This window comes from Pituophis catenifer, unplaced genomic scaffold (genome assembly GCF_029215685.1).
Source record: "Pituophis catenifer annectens isolate HBS135680 unplaced genomic scaffold, rPitCat1.0.hap2 SCAF_6, whole genome shotgun sequence".
In the NCBI taxonomy this organism is placed as follows: domain Eukaryota; kingdom Metazoa; phylum Chordata; class Lepidosauria; order Squamata; family Colubridae; genus Pituophis; species Pituophis catenifer.
This window is the reverse complement of record NW_027256886.1, coordinates 43,650,707-43,670,546: the sequence shown is the minus strand read 5'-3', so window position 1 is coordinate 43,670,546 and position 19,840 is coordinate 43,650,707. Positions and strand designations below refer to the sequence as shown.

General features: G+C 36.6%; 1 protein-coding gene across 3 annotated transcripts in view; it reads left to right on the top strand.

Moving 5' to 3' along the window:
• Window positions 1-15,074, top strand: part of BTRC (beta-transducin repeat containing E3 ubiquitin protein ligase) — a 160,148-nt gene extending 145,074 nt beyond the window's left edge. For all 3 annotated transcript variants that reach the window (XM_070945289.1, XM_070945291.1, XM_070945290.1), the window contains 3 exons: window positions 334-412; window positions 5,296-5,489; window positions 10,777-15,074. In XM_070945289.1, coding sequence (XP_070801390.1) covers window positions 334-412; window positions 5,296-5,457 — 241 coding nt within the window. In that variant the 3' untranslated portion in view covers window positions 5,458-5,489; window positions 10,777-15,074. The remainder of the gene's footprint in view (window positions 1-333; window positions 413-5,295; window positions 5,490-10,776) is intronic.
• The last annotated feature ends 4,766 nt before the right edge of the window (window positions 15,075-19,840 follow it).

The window sequence follows — 19,840 nt, the reverse complement described above, 5'->3', positions numbered from 1 at the left end:
ATCTTGGGTTGGGTTGAAGGCAGTTAATTTTCATTTCATTTCATTTCATTTATTCGAATTTCTATACCGCCCTTCTCCTTTCGGACTCAGGGCGGTGAACAGCCAGATAAAAAACATCTATACAAACATCACAGTTAAAATAAAGTTAAAATAATTTATAAATTTGGCCCATAATTTAAAACTTGTCAATTAAAATAAATATTAAAATTTTAAAACTAACCCTAAAATCAGGACAGACCGGCTAGCTGAAAAAAATAAGTTTTTAGGGCCCGACGAAATTTTACCTTATATTTGATTTTTAAAAAAACTGTATCCTTTTTTCCCCCTTATCAGAAAAATTAAGGTCTGGGATCTGTTAGCTGCGCTTGATCCCCGTGCCCCTGCTGGAACCCTCTGCCTGCGTACTCTTGTGGTAAGAGCTTTCTCAATTGACTGTGTTCTAATATTAATATATAATGAAATTTCATTAATATATAATGAAATGGAACTTGGTGAATAACAGGAAAGGGGACTTAATAAGCAATGTAAATCTACAACTCCTTTAGTGTCTTAGGTAGATTGACTGAAGCAACCTGATGCTCTAGTTGCTAAATATAATACGTTAATACTTTCTATCTAACACGTTATTTTTAAGTATATTTGCTAAATCCAGATTAATTAGAGTTTGAACCAAAAGACAGTGGCTCAAAAAATTTTGGATTGAAATTTGGCTCATCCACAAAAAAAGACAACATCTCTTTTGATTGAGTTTTCAATAGATGAGATATATATAAAATAACAGGTCCCTAGTCTTAGAATTATCATGCATAAAGAGGAAAAGATATAGAATACTAGGGTGGAAGGGTGGGACATAATTTGGGTAAATATATATTTGTAATTCTCAAATGTCCAATTTGAGTGAAGTTATGAATTAAGCAGAAGAAAAGCACTATTGTACAATTTAAGGCCTAATTATAAAAGAGGTTACCCACAACCTGGCACGCAAAAAGAACATTACTATTTAATTCCAGAAGCAAAATAAGAAATTTGAAATAGTGAAATTTGGAGTCCAGAATGAAATGCCTGTAAATGAAAGAATTCCCACAATCAAGTTGCAAGGGTAGCCAATCATATAAGCAATAATTGCTTCCAGTATTGTGCCACCCCCACATAGATTTATACGGAAGACTAACTTTTTTTTTTACTTAACTGGTGCTTATCAAATCTGATTTGGCTGCAAAGACCATCCACTTAACGTTGAGCTAGTATAAAATGCTCTGTTTTAGAACATAATAGCTATTTTCAGTTTTTTGATAATTTAGTTCAGTGCCACACAACTAGGATAAGTGTCTGTATAATCTAGATCAAGTCCTGGGCAGATGGTCGCAGGCTAGAGGGGAATTATTCTAGCCTGGATCTTGTGCTTAGGTTTGGCTCATTTGTTACAGACGACGTGGTGAGATCAACTGACCCATCTTCTTCTTCTGAAGTTTCTTCCTCTGATGAGAATAATGTATATCCATTACAGAAGTAAATCACTTTATCAGAAGTCAAATTTCATAGACCAGATCAGTAGCTTTTGCCCAATATGCCTAAATATATTTTTATCATCTACAAGTGATGAAGGGAAGTGAAAAAAAGATCCACTTTGTTTTGTCTTCTAATGGAGAGGTTTAAATGTGTGGGAAGCAGAGTAGAATTCATTAAGCATAAATGAGGTGCTAGGGGAGTCAGTATCCATTACCCTTGAGTGATTATGTTCACACTTCAGCTGAGACTGAATTGTGAATCCTGCTGCTCATGGCTAAGCTGCTAAGGTAAACAAACCCTAAGATTTCATTGCTTCATTAAAGTTGTCTCCTACTTTTATCCAAGGAAGGATAGGCAGAAACATTTAAGTTCTAGATGTTTACACAATTTGGGAAAATATCTGAGCCATTGTTGTACTGTCTTCAGTATCTGAAATTAAATTGGTGTTACCCAATGAACAAAGTATCTATTTTTGTTTTCTTGTTCAATTTTTAGGCAGTGTGAATAGTCCATATAAAATGTACATTGCACAAGAATATAACAAATGCTTTCTTGAATGAGACCAATGAAAGGGCCAAGATTTTAGCAACAGCAGGAGTTAACACAGTTATTATAGTGTGCTTCAAATTCTTTCTTACGTATTCAGTTCTTAATACTTCGAATATTTTGACATTTTTAGCAGAAAATGAATTGCTAGCCAAGAAAAGATGGTAACTTCAATAATATATGTTGGAAAAACAGAGTGGGTAGGGATCAAGTGAAATCAAGCAGGAATAATAAAATGCAGAAACAGAATAACAATATTCTGTCAACATACTAAGCATGAGCACATGCAAAATGGAAATATATTTTGTTGCATTTTATGAGATTGTTTTCTGTGACTGCGGTTCAAAAGAACAAAAGCTGAACCAGTTCAAGGATCCTGTGTTTTGTTAAAAAAAAAACCTGATACATTTTAAGTGTTTCAGTCATAGAGACCAAGCCTCTTGCTCTCTTAATTTCATCTAGAGCCAGTGTTAATGCTCTGTGCTACCAGCAAACCAACTTGCAAAAAGATTGGCAAAGGGAAAAAAATTAAATATTTCTGAAATTTCCCATTATGAAAGCATTTTTTTTTCCATATGCTGCCTTGTGCCTTCCTTGCACTCAGGTTCAAATGTATATATTATTTTTTTTCGTCCTTGGTATATAATAATTGAAAGAAAAGTAAGGAAAGCTTACTAGGCTAGATCAGTGTTTTTCCTTAATAAGAAGAAAAAGATTATAGAGACCTTATCCTTTCATACACACTTTTCAAATCAGTTACATCATTCAGGGCAATAGGATATCATGGGGAAAAAATGAATTCCAGTCAACCCATTGACACAAATGGGGTAATTTTCAAAAAATGTTTTAAGATAAACTTCATCTTAATCTAAATTGTCACCTTGCATGAAATGACCAATATGGATTTCTACCCCAATAGTTCATTTGCAGATGTACCTGTTTTGACAGCCTGCTATCAGCTGGCTGCCAAAAACAAATAAAAAGGAATTACACTTTCTGCCTGGTGGAATGAGAACATTAATAAAACAAAAGTGTGTTGCTGCCCAGGAGAGGCCACACCCTGGGAAGTACAAAAGAATTCTCCCAGCCCCACTGCCACATTTACTTTGGAAACAGAACAAAAAGTGTAGTCATGCATACTACCTTGCTCAGCAAAAACGAAAGTGCTAAAGACACACAAGAATTGCAGCAAACAGGTCAAACCACTAAGTGCAAACATGCTTTTGCAGCACAATCCACCATAGACCACATCAGCATTGCAGAAGAGCAGGCACAGTGTGCTTAGCAGGCCATCCGGCATACAGTGGTAACATTTTTAAATATAAGTTTCCAGAAAGGAATGAATACTTTTCAAGTTCATTGTTACTCAAAAACTCCAAAAGATCTAATATTCAAATAGCTGAGCATAACACTTTGGCAGCGGAAAGATGAGCAAATTAAGGGCTTGATGAATTTAAAAGAGGATGTGCATTCGGTGCATGCTCTTTTGTCCTGTTGTCTGCAAAGTGTTCAGAATTTTTTTTGAAAATGAGGACTAACTGCTTATATAAATGCATTCTGAATCTCAGGAAAAGAGAGTATGCACAGAATGCACACATGCCTAAGGTCATGTCATATACTAATTGTACTTTTTGCTTTTACAATGGATAATATTTGCTGAGTAAGATGTGTGTGAAAAGCACACCCTCACAAAGGGACAAAACACACACTTGGTATTACTTTTAGTATTTACAATATACTGTTGTCTCTTATCTAGTATTCCTTTTGCTTTTGCTGGCCTACATATCAATCTATTCACGTGAAGACAGGATTTCCCATAAGATTTTTACAAAAACCAGCACTACCTCACCTTCCAGGCTTCAGAGAGTGGCAGGGTGGGAGGAGCACTATAGCTTCAGGGGTAGGGATAGCATTTTTACTACCATCTGGCCAGTACAATCACCAGAACTTTATGTGTGTGTGTGTGTGTCATGAGCACACCTAATTAAGGAATTCCCTTCAAATAAGAAGCCATAATTTTTTGGAGGATGGACTGGTTGATTTGGGAAAACAAGGAGAAAGGAAAGTTAGAGAGACCCACATATAAATTGCAAAACTAATTTTATAAAGAACAACCTGACTATAAATGATTCAGGCTGTAGTGTGTCTTAAAGGCAAGTAACCAGTTATATTTAATATATCACCAGCCACCATGGCTCCAGCATGAGTCCAATAATCCCTAATAGCAATTTCCTCTTTGAAAGCAGTATCTTTCTCCAACCACAGTCAGATCCAAAATGGCTCCGTGGTCCACAAATACCTGGTTTTTAATCTCCTAACTCCATCACTTGTCCTAAGCCAATAGCAGGAGAGACATGATAAGTCTTCTGCTGTATTTCCTCAAACTGGAAAAATCAAAAAGATAAGACAACTTCCTAGCACGTCATCTAAAATAGAACAGGCCATTCAGAATTCTTTCATCCAAAGTCGTCGTATTTTGTTTGGTACTTGAACCAAAATAGCTTGTTTTGTGCTTGAACCAAAATACATGAAATATGTTGTTTGTTTTGTACTGAACTAGCTGGGGCTTTAATAGCCCAAATGGACATTATTTTGCACATACATGGTATATACCCACATTTATAGTGGGCTTAAATTGCCAACATATTTTTAACTTTCTCCTTAACTATCCATGCCTTGAAAATCTGTTCGATAAATAATAACACTGATTCAATTATACCTCAAGATACTAGTAAATGTTAGATAAGCAAATAAGTACTGTGCAGTTATTAGTATGGCTATTCAGACTTTGAAAATGATTTGCAAGAATTCTTTTGGACTTCCCACGAATACAACATCTCTCTGCTATTCATTAAAGCGCCCCCCTTTTGGGGGGGGGGCTGCAGCAAGAGCCTGAAAAACAGTGCTATTGCTTTAAGGAAGCTATTCTAAATTTCATGCTAATCTAATGAGTTTGGGTTCATGCAAGATCTGAAACGTTCTTTCAAGCTATTGTTAAAGGCCTGCACAGTCATAAAAGTCCAAGCAACAAAATTTCTAGTTTCAGAATGTTCATTCCTTGAAATATTGCCAATGGAAGTAATGAACTTATGAACCATGTTTTGGGCCATCTATTAACAGTAATGAAACTATTTTTCAAAGATCTATTTCCCTTAGAAATATAGAATAATTACAAAATATGTTTTATTTTTATCCAATAACTGGAAAAGTTTGACTTTGGGTTGTCTTTCCTCTGTCTAGGAACATTCTGGCAGAGTTTTTCGACTCCAGTTTGATGAATTTCAAATTGTCAGCAGCTCACATGATGATACTATCCTTATCTGGGACTTCCTGAATGATCCAGCTACGCAAGCAGAATCAAACCGCTCCCCATCCAGAACATATACTTACATATCCAGATAAATGGTACTATACTCTAAATTACAGTTGCACAGGTAAAGACAAAACAACTCTAAGAGACATCAGGCTGTGTATTGGGAGAGGCCAGGAATATAAATAGTCATGTAGTTTATAGCATCTTAAGGATTTAATTCCTGAAATGAGAGCATTCCTGAACTCTCTAAAGATGGTCATCCTATTAACCACTTTTTACAACCAGCCATCCCATTTCTCATTGAAATTTCTGTCTAAGAAAAATCTATCCAGATGGTTAATAAACGATAATGTACTATCCTTGTGTGCCATAATAATCCTTTTCATAGCAAAAGTTCTCAATTGGAATTTAGGGATTAAGGGATGGGGGGAGGGGATATGCCTCAGATCAAGAACCTAAGAGTAGTAAAAGAACATAACATGAAGATAGTTGTACAGATTATTTGGATTGGACACCATGTTCCATACACCAAAATCTGTATACAGCGTATACGTGATTCTTCACTGTAATCACTGTGATTTTCACAAAAGTACAACTCAGGATTTTGAAGGGAATTCTCACCACCTTTAATAGATCTACTTTTAGGGCCATCCATCCTATTTCAAACTCTATGGCAATAACAAAATAGGCAGTTCTTCAACTTAAATGTACTTTAATCTTATGTGAATGACAAATATTGATATTTTGCAAATTTAGATTGTCAGCCATAGGGAAGCACTTCATTTGCCTAATCTGTTTCAGCAAAAGCATGTTGTATTTCAGGGCAGGCCCGCAGAAACTTCTCTTCCCACTTAAAGGCATTTCTGTAAGACTTAGCTGATACTACAATTGATTCATTGGAAACTATGCTCCCCATAGGATTCAAGCAGGCCAGAGATTTAGGCTATCAGTTATCACATTGATTAATGTCAGTGTATCTAGCCTCATTGAGCAGCCCATAGAGTTCTTCAGTTAATACCAAGAGACATCTTTTGGTAACCCATAGAGATCCTAGGGAGTTAATGTCAAGTATTTCTTCAGTATGGCTTATAAAAAGTACCTTTTAAATAGCTCTGGGGTTCAAAACAGGAAGACAAGATGCATCATTCATGGTGATTTATTCTATAACCTTGGATGTAAACTGGCAACCAAGGTATATGTGACAGTAAGAACACAAGGTCTGTGACAGAGTGTCCCAAAAAGGGAGATAAAGTCTTAATTCTCAGTCATACCTCTGTAACCATTCTGCAATGTAGAAGCATGTTGTAGCATGCTTTCTTGGTTCCAAGATGTCAGGCTTGATTCGGCCATTATACTCCAGACCCCATATCTGAGCTGAGGTGGCGCAGTTGTTAGAGTTCAGTACTGCAGGTTCCTTCAGCTGACTGCTAGCTGCAGTTCAGTAGTTCAAGTCTTACCGGCTCAAGGTTGACTCAGCCTTCCATTCTTCCAAGGTGGATAAAATAAGGACCCAGTTTGTTGGGGGCAATATGCTGACTCTGTAAACTGCTTAAAGAAGGCTGTAAAAGCACTATGAAGCAGTATATAAGTCTAAGAGCTATTGCTATATACTTAAATGGTCTTTATGACTCATGCTGGCAGGATTAGTGCCCCCATTATAGCTGGCTTTGAACTCTGTAGTTATCCAAGATTGTATTCACTTTCCGATCTATGGTGTATGGACAACCAAAGAGCAGAAATTGGTATGTCTACCTTCTATAGCTTTTATAACTTTATATTTTATATATAAAAGCTCCTCCTTTTGAGACTATCCACAGATACCATCTGATATAATCAGAGTCATATGTCTGAGCAATGGTATGGAAGAAATGCAATATGCCAGGTGCCATGTGATCTGAAGCATTTAACACAGAATAATATTTTTCTATGTTGACATTGGATGATAGGTCAAGCACAATACCTACACACTTAAAAGATGGTGCCACTGTGTGTCAATAACAGCAAAAAAAAAAATGATCCAAGTAAAGATCATATTTTATTCCAGAGAATATCAAATGAGCTATTATGACAGCTGTAGATTTAGAGAACCATGGGGGAGGGCAATACCTAATCCAAAGGAAAGCCAATAAGCTTGTGTCTTCACTTTAAAACTCAGAAAATAATGAAAAATAAAACAGGCATCCTTTAAATCCATTAGTGAAAAATAATGTCCCTTTTCAAGGAAGGGAATAATGGATATGAGAATCCTTATGGAATTTTTGGACTGATAGGAAACAATTCACATTCCAAAGATTAAAACTAATACAAGTACACCATTTTCCTCTCAGTAGAGCAATATATCACAAAATTCAGTTTTCAGTTTAAAGCGTAGAAGTCTTTCAATGGCTCCTTTAGAAAGAAACATGCATATTGTCCTTTAATGAGTGCCCCCCCCACCTTATTGAGAACCAGGCCTCTGCACTAAACAGTAAACTGGTTTTTGAATCTAATTGAGGATCGTGTCAGTTTTACTACTAAGAGTCCTTCTCTGTCAAACAGCATGTCTTTAATGCATGCCTTTGCTTTCTGCATGAGACCTGTGGAGTAGAGCCAGGCATGCTGATGTAGGGTGATAGTGTCAGCCATAGTTTTAGATGCACAATTACCAATGAAACTGGCAGTGTTTTTCTCCTGCTGAGCAACCCATGTTGTTTTTTCTTGGAAGAGTTTAACAATGTCCTTTTTTCTTGTAAATACTTGCCAACCAATATTCATGGCTCCATAGGAGGGTAGATCGACACAACTTAGTAATGGACGTGTCCTTTTTACCACTAACGCATATACTAACTACCAATGCCTGCTGTGGTTTGGTAGCTCACTATTGCTTTATTCAGGTCCAGGGAGTGCAGATACCCAAAAAAGCGGAAAATCTTATATCAACCTTCTATAGCTCCTGGCAGTGTGCAAGACTTTGAAGCCTATCACCAGACACCAGACAGTGCAAATTACATTAAACAAGTTAACATTCAGTTACATGGTACCTGAATAAATAGGCCATTAGGAAATCCCTCACCCAGTTGTAGGTTCAAATTTAGAACTACAGTAGAATCAAAATGTATCTCATCACAGCTCATTTTCTGGGCAGGATATTTTAACAGATTCATTGAGTCAGTCACCTCTATCTCATGACTGGCATCTGCACCCAACTGTTATTGTCGTCTTGCTTCACTGTGGGAACAAGCAAACATAGAAATGTTTGCAGCCCAGAACAGATAGAATACTGAGAATTCCACTAGGGCCAGCATCAGTTCTAGTTGATCACTTTCCATTCTGTTGGTCAGATGCCTTTGTTTTATCCCCTTCTACTGTTTTCTTTCCTTTGTCTTGATGAAGATGCTTTATGGCTTATGCCCTTATACCATTCCCTCATCCTTGGTTTGCTTTTTTCCTCCGTGGGACCTAAACAGAATTCCATTGTCACACCATACCTTAATTCACACGAAGAAAGGGTAATGCAGTAACCTAATTTAACATCTGAACCCTCAGTATCCACTTGGGAACATCAGAGAGACTGAGTTCTCAAACACCACTAGATTCTGAATGCAGCATAGAAACCGTAGAAATTCAAAAAATTATAATGTTAATGATTCCCAAATTTTGTGGCTATAAAGGCATAAACCTGCTTAATTGTTTCCTTAAACATATTCTAGATTTCCTCCTATCTCTTCCCACCCTTCTTCCAGGGTTAACCTTGTAGCTACCTCTAGAGGCCCCTTTCAAAGAGTATCATTTTCCACATATTCCACTATTAGATGTTTCTTTAAAGGTTTTTCAAATTTTGACTTTTTCATCTCATCCAGTTTTATTCTACCATAGTATGGAACTTGCTGATGATGGGTGTAATGGAAAGGCCTTCAAGCCAATGGTTTCATGTCTTTTATGTTTATTGTTAAGACAGGATTTCTAATTATTTTTATTTATTAGTCATATTTCTGTGCCGCCCACTCTCCGAGGACTCTGGGCGGCTTACATCAAAGACAGTATACTAAATAGCATATTGCCCCCTAACAATCTGGGTCCTCATTTTACCCACCTCGGAAGGATGGAAGGCTGAGTCAACCTTGAGCCAGTGAGATTTGATCCGCTGATCTGCTGAACTAGCAGTCAGCTGAAGTAGCTGCAGTTCTGCTCTCTAACCACTGTGCCACCTCGGCTCATTTGGCATCACTTTCACATGCAAAATCATTAAACTTTGTCTTGTGGGTTGTGATGAGCTGCTCTGATACATAGTTGCATTTTACCACTAGGTGTTTCTTTCCTTCTCAAAGCTATTTTGAAATGTCACTCTGACACTTCCCTCTGTCATTCCCGAACTGAGCAATTAGTTGGAATGGAACCGAATCATTTGGATATGCTTTAGGCTTTTCCCCCCTTTTATCTAACCCCATACTGTATGGACTAGATTTGTGTCAGAGTTTCTTGCTATCAACAAGCCTTTCTCAAATTAGATGAATTGCAGCCATTAGTCTCTTTTGTTAGTTCATCGATAAGGTATCTTTTGTCACTTTCACAAGACCAGCAGCTTTAACCATACAACTTAAGAGTAGTCTCCTCCTGGGCAAACGTATGAGAATGGTTGCTTTGAACAAGAATGCTTAGCAGACCCATCTCCAGTGTGCTCACGATCAAGCGTGCCTTTTTAGGTAAAAAAACAAAACTCATCTGTCTTGTGTGAATCACAGAGGTTGTGATGAACAAAAGGTCATGACTTTCAAATGTTCAGAAATGCAAGAATGGAGTCTAATATATCAGTTATCCAAAGCAAACACTTATGGTCTCTATTAAACCTATATTATAATACAGCCTTTGTTTGAAGAAGATCTGTAGGCCTCAGCCTGTCATTCAGACTGCAGCAGAGAGGTTGATAAATGCAGTACAAGTTGATGGTGTCTTTTCTAATTCTCTTCTTAATTCTTCATTCATTCATTTATGTTGTGGATTTATCAGTCTTTTTCTCTTCTCAAATCTATTCTCAAAAACACTGACAATTAGAGTGTTGTGTTCCAGGTGTACACTTCACATTTATATCACATTCACAGAGCTGTATGTACATTCATTTCATGCAAGTTCAACTGTACTCACGATTTTTATTTTAGGTTATGTAAAGGTTTCAATATATTTTAGGCATTACATTTAAATGCAGAAGGACAGAACTTAGTACCCCCAGAAACAATTTTTTTAAGTTCTGTAGGGGTGTTCATCCATTACATGTACACGATTAATATGACAAATGTACAAAAGAAATATAAATGTTCATTCAAATAAAATTAATGATGTAGTCTTCTCTAATTTGTAAAGCACGTAAATTAAGTTCTAGTTGCAAATTTATAAATGACAAATAATTATTTTCTTGTCTTTCTTTTCCTCAGACTGAGCTGCAATACTTAAATGATCTGCCAGTGCCAGGGCAAAAGATTTATCTTCAAAACAGATTGTGCTGAAGTGGCAGAAACTCTCAGAGGCTTTTGGAACCAAGTTCTCATGCAGTTGATCTCAAAAAAGTTCTTCTCAGCACAGCTGACTGCTTGGGTGCTGCTATATCAAAGATTTCTTTTATCTTTCCTGAATGACTGATGTGCACACTTTCCCTCTTCACAATAAGTCCCCTCAACAATTCTTATCCCCGTGCTGACTTCCTATAAATATATTTAATATGTCAGGATTTCTTGCTTGGCTCTTAAGCAGAAAAATCATTACCATCATTCATTCAACTGGGAGATCCCTTTTGATGAGCAAGTAAGAGAGGAACAGCAGGCTGATGCCTCTACTTTTAAGACTTATATAGATGGTCCCTCTCTTTCACTGTAATATGGCCTTGGACTGCAAAGAATTGCCAGGTTAATGCCAAATGAAGGCCCAGGTGGCCAGAAACTAGTTAAGTGGTCATAATGGGAGTTTAAAACAATTTCAATTAAGACCTTTGCATTTATTTATCTGTATCAAATGTTAGTCTGGGAGATGCTAGTAAATGAAAATGTAAGTTTTATTTTTTAAGTCTAATATTGCTTAAGTGGAGAGGTTTATTGATCATCGATTTCCTTCTTTTGATGGATGCCATATTTAAGGAAGGCATAGTACAAACAGTTACAGAAACTACAGGGTTGCCTACACACTTATAGCTTCCTACCTTTACCCTACATCTATATTAAATAAATGCTCGCAAAAAAGATCTTACTCTTCCTACAAACCTAGTTGAATCATTTGTGAATGGACCAGCATTTTTGTATTCTCCCACCTAATTGGAAAGGAACTTATAAGATAATTGATATTATGACTCCACATTTCAGCCTTCAAGCTGGAAGCCCAGTTTATGTAGGAAGAGAAAATAGTGTGGGGGGGAGGGGGGATTGAAAGTGTTTGGTGCAGATTTAGAGATAAAAATAAACTTGTTCTTTATTTCTAAGTAATCCCATTAAAGGCCATTAGGCAGTCACCATCACCAACTGGGGGTATTGGAAGATAAGAGCTGAATTCAATTGGCAAAGGTTTGTTTTTAAGTATGAAATTCCAGAAAACAAAATGCTTATGTTGCTAGAGTAGTAATTGCACCTGTGCAAATTCCTAGTAGCAATCTCAGTGGAACCTACATTGATGGGAACAGAGAATATTTGGGCAGCTGGTTCTGTCTATATTTTTTCATCCCATATATAATCTATTATCAGCAAGGAAGTATAGCCTGAGACATTGGTTTTCTTGGGAAAGATGCTAATCCAATGTGCAAGTGTGTTTAGAACGTAATTATTTTGAGTTCAGATTTTTTTTGCTACTACTAATTACTTCCTATAGCAAGAGGAGAAGAAAGAATTAAGTTATGGTTAGAAATTTACCATTACCCTTTAATCATTCATGATTGTTCTCCTATGTACAAGGCCTACAGCTTTTGCCATGTGTGCGACATGCAGAACAGAATATCAGGAGATTATTATCATCTTCAAATCAGCGTTTCTCAACCTCCACAACTTTAAAATGTGTGGACCTGCTGGGGAATTCTGGGAGTTGAAGTCCACATATCATAAAGTTGCTGAGGTTGGGAAGCACTGATTCAAAACAATGTTTTCTCTCCTGAATGCCCATAGTGTATGTGCATGTGTGATTGTTTTCCCCTGCTCCCGGATGGAGTTTTAAATAGGGTAAGAGGTGGCTAGCGCAACTTTGCTTGTATATTCAGTCCTGCTCCTTCCTGCTGTTTTCACCAAACATTTTCCCCAAGCTGTTTGTTTCTGAACAAACCAAATACTGGCCAGATAATCTTGATGTACAAAATATGTTTTCATAGAGAAAGTCTCAATTTCAAGGAAAAAGCTGAAATTCAGCTATTTGGATAGAATGATGATAAATTATTCATTGCCATAAAAGTGGCCACAAAAGAAAGACTTTTTCTTTCAACTTCACCCTGCATGAACTTGAAAGAGACTTCCTGTTGAATCTCCAGTTCTCTACTAAGGCTTTGTGGTTCATTGGCTCAAAATATTCCACCTTGTGTTTTCTCTTCTCTTCAAAACATTAAATGGATTGACTAAATATGTAATTCTCACATATCTAAAGTAAATTTTGCTTTGGAATGAATACTAACTTGGAATTGTGAATTGTATGGAATTGGAAGCAAATTAGAGCACAACTAAATTTTAGTCATAAGAAAAATTCTTACTATAAAAATTTGTATTTCTAATACTTGCAATTGTTTATTTAAAACAAAAATGTTCAATTAGGGACACAGCTGAATAAAGGAATCCCTTGTAATAATGCTGAGGCATTTTCACTGTTCCATCATCAGGGAAGCTGAGCATTTTAAAGATTATATTAAGAATTTATGTATGTTTATAACATTAAAATGGGATAAGCACCCCACTATGCAGTTCACAAAATCCATTTTGATTAAATAAGAGACTAAGGAAAAGGCTTCATGTGTATTCCTCTTTTCTGGTCCCACAGATAACAATCTTTTTGAGCCTGTATGAGTAGTGGGATTTCACACTTCCCAAAATTAAACGTTTGGGGATTTTACTCTTTCTGAGTGAAATTCTAATACATCTAGTAACAGCAGCATCAAGAGAATTGTAGGTCTGTGTAATTTCCTGCTGCCCTCTTGGTTTGGGAAAATCTTTTAAAACTATTTATTTTTTTCATTTTAAGCAGCCTATGTGATGCATTTTAACATTGCAAGCTATCCATAATTATTATTTTTCTCCCTTCCTAAATAAGCAAATTATTATTTTCCTGAAATAGAAAACCTTCCAAAGAGTTGTTCTTCACACTATATCTAGATAATCCTCAACCTTCGTTTTTTGACATTCACCTCATATATCCAGCTGAAAGTGAACCAACAATAGTAATGAAAGCACAATTATCCCCTTCATGCTGACTCGAACTGGGTTCAGATGCCTGGAATGCACATTCAGGAAGCGGCATCTCTGATAAAATAATTTTGGCTTCCTCCTGATTTATATCATGCCTACTGGAATAAAGCATAGATGCAACTCATCCTTTATAGAGCACCATAGGGAAATTTCTGTTGGTTTTCCTGTCTGCTTTCAAAGCCATAGCCTTTTAAGACTTTGTAGCAGTTTTGTTTTTCAGTAAAGTTACATTTCAAAGAGATTGCCTAGTTTTACAAAATGTAATTGGGCTGTAACTCTTCTGTTTTTAGAGACAGTGCTCATTCAAGTAACTACAATTATTTAGTGGCCTTTCAGTGGTACCAGATAGCTCAGAAATGGGACCTTTGATAAACCTTATAATTGTCTGTGCTATGTAATATTTTATTATGCTTTTTCTGGAACGCCCACAAATTGGTACAGTCACATTTCTAGATGCAGAAATATCTGCATAGAATATTAGAGAGCTTTTCTTGAAAAGGTACATGTGATTCATAGGTTGACTTATATGGATAAAAAGCACAACATTTAATGCTCACAGTAAAAAATAATCAAATCACTAATGAATCTAAACTTAATCTTTATTTGCATATACTGTATATTCAGGATTTAGGACAACATTAAATGTTGAGCAAGGCATAGTGAAACTATTATGGCTATGAGGAGCTGCATGAGAAAAATAAAACTGAAGAACCATGAAGGTGGACTGTAGATACTAAAGCTCTTTGATCAAAGCAATTCACATTTATTTTGCATGTTTTTAAGGGTACATTCACTACAATGAGGGCTACAAATTTCTCATTTGTCTTAATAGGAAACAGTTAATTTATGCTCCTCAGATATTTTTAAAAGTGTAGCCCTGACAATCCTTATCTATTGGTTTGGCTAATTTAACTAAGGGAAAAGGGAAGTTGCTGTTAATCCACACAACAGAATATAATAGTAAATCTTTTTAATATCTTCAGTCTAAAAGTATAATTGTCAATCGTATTTTATTTTTCATAGCACAAAGGAATTAGAATGTTACTTCCAAATCTGGTAAAACAGAATCATGGCAATGTCTCTAATAACTTGTTCCTGTTTTAAAACAAATATCTCAAAGACCAATATATGTTTATTGCAACAGCAGGAAATGCAAATAATCCATACATAGGTGATTAGCAAGCAAAGGTGTGGTCTTATTTGTAACGCTGCTCTTTGTTCTTTAGTTTCTAGAACTGGTGAGTGCTTTGGAATTTTTGTGATTATGTTTTGGTGATGTGTAGTTTATGTACTAAAGCTCACTTCAGCTAGGGTCATGATAAGTGTGTTTTTTTAAAAAAATTAACTCATCAAAAAAAAGAATATAAAGACAAGATTAAGCTGTGAACCTTCTAAGTGTTTTTATTTCTGGAATCTTAAATGAAAAGTGTATTCCAAATGCTATAGCACTGACCTGCAACAGCGTCCCCCTTGAATGTGTCGTTTATTAATATTATGGTAACCTATTACACTATCTGGATCGTACAAGATATTTCACTCAAATATTATATTATTAGTTTGGAAGATATCCTAAAAGCAGCTATTTAAATAATGCTGTTGATACAAACATGTAAGATCCAGAATTATTTAGATTATACTTTCTTGCCATCTTCACCAATTCACATCCGCTTCAAAGTTTCAACTTGGGCCTAACTGCTCTTTTTATGCATCTTCTGTTTGCATACATAGTCAACTTTTCATATATATGTGGATTCAGATTAATTTTCAGGAACGATTTTTCCCAATGGTAGAGCCCTCATACTTTTAAGCACTCAGATTCACTATTATGGAAAGCATCTACTTCTAAAATAAGGGGAAGGAACAGTGAAATCAATTTTCCAGTCCAAAGTTGCAGATTTTATTTTTAACATTCAGCCATGTTAGGAGGGCTAAATTAAGGAGGGACATCACGTAACATACTTATGTTATACAGCACAAGTCAGTGGTTAGAGGTTTAAAGTTAATTGTATCCTGCTATCTATTGAAAGATACTTACAGACATTAATGGGAAGAAAAAAATAAATGGGTAATAGGAGCCCATTAGTAGAACAATTTGTTAGACGAATCATGGGTCTGTGGATATGTGTACAGATGCATAGGTCATTTTTGTTTAAATAGCCAGTGCGATGTGTTCTGCGCCGATCCGTCCCCACCCATTTGGCCACACTGAGTGAGCAGTGCTGAGTCAAGAACGTCAACCTATCTGTATCCACCTGGTTGCGTCCACCTAGCCACATTGACCTGGCTGCTGTGAGTTGTCCTAGACCTTCTGAAAATATTACCAGCCACCAGGAATCGAGACTGATTCAAAGTCACACACAAAAAGGAAGTAATCACACATATTTGCAGGTCCTTGTCATAGAAGAAAAAGTCCCCTCCTTTTCTTCTATATATTTTCTTCCCCTCCTTTTCTTCCCTTCTTTTATTTTATAGCACACCTCATTTATTTCATTTTTCTTTAGGATTTTCCTGAGGGTCTAAGGATGACTCAGAGCAGCCAGGCCATGTGGAAGGGTGGGTGCAACTGGGTCAAGGCCAGGTGGGCGTGAGGAAGTGAGTGCAGCCAGCTCTTAACTGTCCACAGGCAGGAGTTTGACCCTGACAGGGTTGATTCAGCCATCCATTCTTCTGAGGTCAGTAAAATGAGGACCCAGATTGTTGGGGGCAACATGCTGACTCTATAAATGGCTCAGACAGTGCTGTAAAGCACTATGGAACAGTATATAAGTCTAAGTGTTCTGGAGATAAAGCTTCACAGTAGCAGTGTTTCAGTATATAAAATTGATTGTTCTTGTCATATTTATGCTCAGAAACAAAATCCCTGAAAACTGCCAAAGTTTATAATTTAATTCATGAGGAAAAGTTGATGCAGAGTCAGGTGGTTGATTAGAAAGTAGAAGAAATATGAAGATTAGAAATGGAATTAATAAGAACCTTCAAAATACAAGGAAATCTGTCGTATGATTGATCACTCATAATATTTCATACCTATGCAGATTTATCAGGCAGGAATCTCGTCAAACTGGTATCTACATATTGGAGGCATTCTACTCTCTTACACGTTCTGAGATCAGAATGGAATACATGTGAGGGACTAGGACCAATAGACTCATTTTATTGATGCAATATTCTTGAAAGTTGGTTTCAGAAATCACTGAAGAGATTCTCACATAATAAATCATAATTTCATTATTCATTATTAATGAGGGACAATTGGACACAAGTTACAGTAGCTGAATTAACATTAAGCCATAAAGAAGAAAATAGCAATAGCACTTAGACTTATATACCGCTTCACAATACTTTACAGCCCTCTTTAAGCAGTTTACAGAGTCAGCATATTGCCCCCAACAATCTGGGTCCTCATTTTACCCACCTCGGAAGGATGGAAGGCTGAGTCAATCTTCAGCCGGTGAGAATTGAACTGCCAAACTGCTGGCAGAAGTAGCCTGCAGTACTGCACTCTAACCACTGTGCCACCACAGCTCTTAAATAAAATTTGTGCAATGCCAAAACCAGGTAAATGTGTTTCTTCCCTCTCCCAACCATTTCAATTATTTTGCTCATTGCAATAGCCTTGCTCAAGCTGAAGTTCTCCAACTCAATCAGATGTATGCCAAGCTAAGGATAGCGGGAAGTTGAAGTCCAACACAACTGGAGACTACCACCCAAAGTTAGGGAAGGCTGTTTTATAAAGTTCATTCCTCAACATTAATGCTGAAGTACTGTTGGAAGTTTAGATATCACCTATGAAATTGTGCATCCCAATAAACCCCTAAGGAACAGAAGATGACCAACCTTGATATGGTACAAAGTTAAACAGAGCCAGGAGTGCATAAATGTTTGCATGCAATTGTAATTATTCTGGGATTGAAGAAAAGAAGGACAGATTCTGATTTCTTGGCTGCCATTTGATATACTGGACAGCTATAATAGCTGGAGGGGTTGCCAGTTGCCAGCAAGTAATGTATTACCTTTGCAGAATTATCACTCTGCAAAAGCTCCCTCCACTCCCTATAAAATACAGTACAAAGTGATTCTTTTATGAGGACAATGAAGAATCTCTGCGCTGGGAAAGGAGGAAACTGCATTCTTTCAATGCTGAAATGTCAAGTCTTCCTGCTACATGAAGTTAAGTGACTGACCCAACTAAAACTTTCCATATATAGAAACTTCTGCCTAGAACTTCAAAATGAATTATGGTTAGTGGTCCTATTATGCCATTACTTATTTTTCTTTGCCAAACCAAGTCTTTCTTAAGTAGGCAAAGCTGTTTACTTCTGTATTTTGTCTGTTCTTCCAAAATGGAAATTCTAATTCTGGAATCATTGATTACTGTCACATGATTCCTAAATTAGTTTCTGCTTGGATATTTTCAAGTAGTATTAAAAAAAACTAAATAAATTTATTCTATATAAAAGCAGCAAGTAATTTTCTTTGAAACTAGGCATTCATATTGCTGCTTAAACCCAGAATGACACACCCTGCAGGAAATATTCTTTAAAATGCCAGAAAATTGGAGGACAAAGGGTTGTGTTGTATAATGTGCCAATGCAAACAACAAGGTTCATATGGAAGAGAAGCAGAATCTGAGGCTAGCAAATGCTTTGAGTATTTTATGATTGTCAAAAACATTCTGTATTTAGTAAATGTTTAGAGCTTATTTACATGCCTCCCTTACCTCAATACTGAGATGCATAGATCTCTACCTTGCAGCAGAGCCTCTTAATGCCAGCCAAGATTATCATGCAAAACATTAGTGCTTCCATTGGGAAACGGAGCAAATCTATGCAAACATTCTACAAATATGGAGGAGGCACCTGAGGCCACCCTTGTAGACTGTCCCTTTCCATCAAGTCATGGGGCTTCAAGATTCCTCACCCCTCTAAGAGCAGCAGCCATGGCCCTGTTGCCAGCAAGAGGAACACTGTGGAGCAGCATTTCCCAAGCAATATAGGCTGGGAGGAAAGAATATCAAGAACTACATGGGGAAGAACTCAAAGTGCCAGCAACTATGGGGCCCTATCAACTTTGAGGAAGGACCAGACGGAAGAGTTTCTTTAACATGTGGAGTCAAAATACCTTATTGCCGCCTTATTTCTAGTCCTGTGCTCTCAGCTGTGTCAGATCTGCTGCCTATAATTTCTGGAAGTGAAAAATTCCTACATATCTAGAGGGTCCAAGCTGGGAAAAATTGCCTCAATTTAAGTCATTCAAGATTAGTAGACTTCCCTCAGTATTAAAGTAGATAACCTCTGTCAGACGATTTAAGATAGCAAGGTGTAATTCAGATAAATGCAGTGGGAGGGAACAAATTTCATAATATGGTTCCTAGCCTTTATTGGCCTAAGGCTGTATCAGACTTCTTCAGAATCTTCCAGTTTTCTTGACAAAATATATTATTGAATAATTCTGCCATGTTTAAAAATCTAAAGTAGAAGTGGGCTAATTTTTTGTGCCTGTACTGGGTATCTGCAGTTTTGAAATTTACAATTGATATCTCCAGCCAAGACAAGCAATAAGTCAGAGGTGCAAAGTGGTGAGCCTGAATCATATGTAGCTGGAAGTGAAATTTTCCTTTGTTCCTTGATTTGGGAGGACTATTAAGATTTATGTTAATGTTTATGATGATTTTTTTTTAATTTCCTGCTCCAAATTAAGGAAAATCTTCAGTAATTGCAGTTGATGGAAAAAACTTCAGGAAGTGATTTGAAGATTCCATGTGATTTTGCGATTATAGATGATTTGGAAAGCTATGGGGTGTTATAGTCCAAAATGGAATAATCCAAGATCGAAAATTAAGAAATACCTAAGTGGTTTATTTCATCCCTATTTTCATCGTTCACATTTGGCTGTGATGTGCTCTGTGTGTATATATACCACTGGGTACATACGATATCACTGTGTTTGTATATATCATACACAAATGATACAGGTCAAGAAACATGCTTAAACTCCAAGGAATGGTAAGAAAGAACATGACAACATTATTTAGATCAGACTAAACATCAAGTTTGGTTGATTAGAATATGAGTCT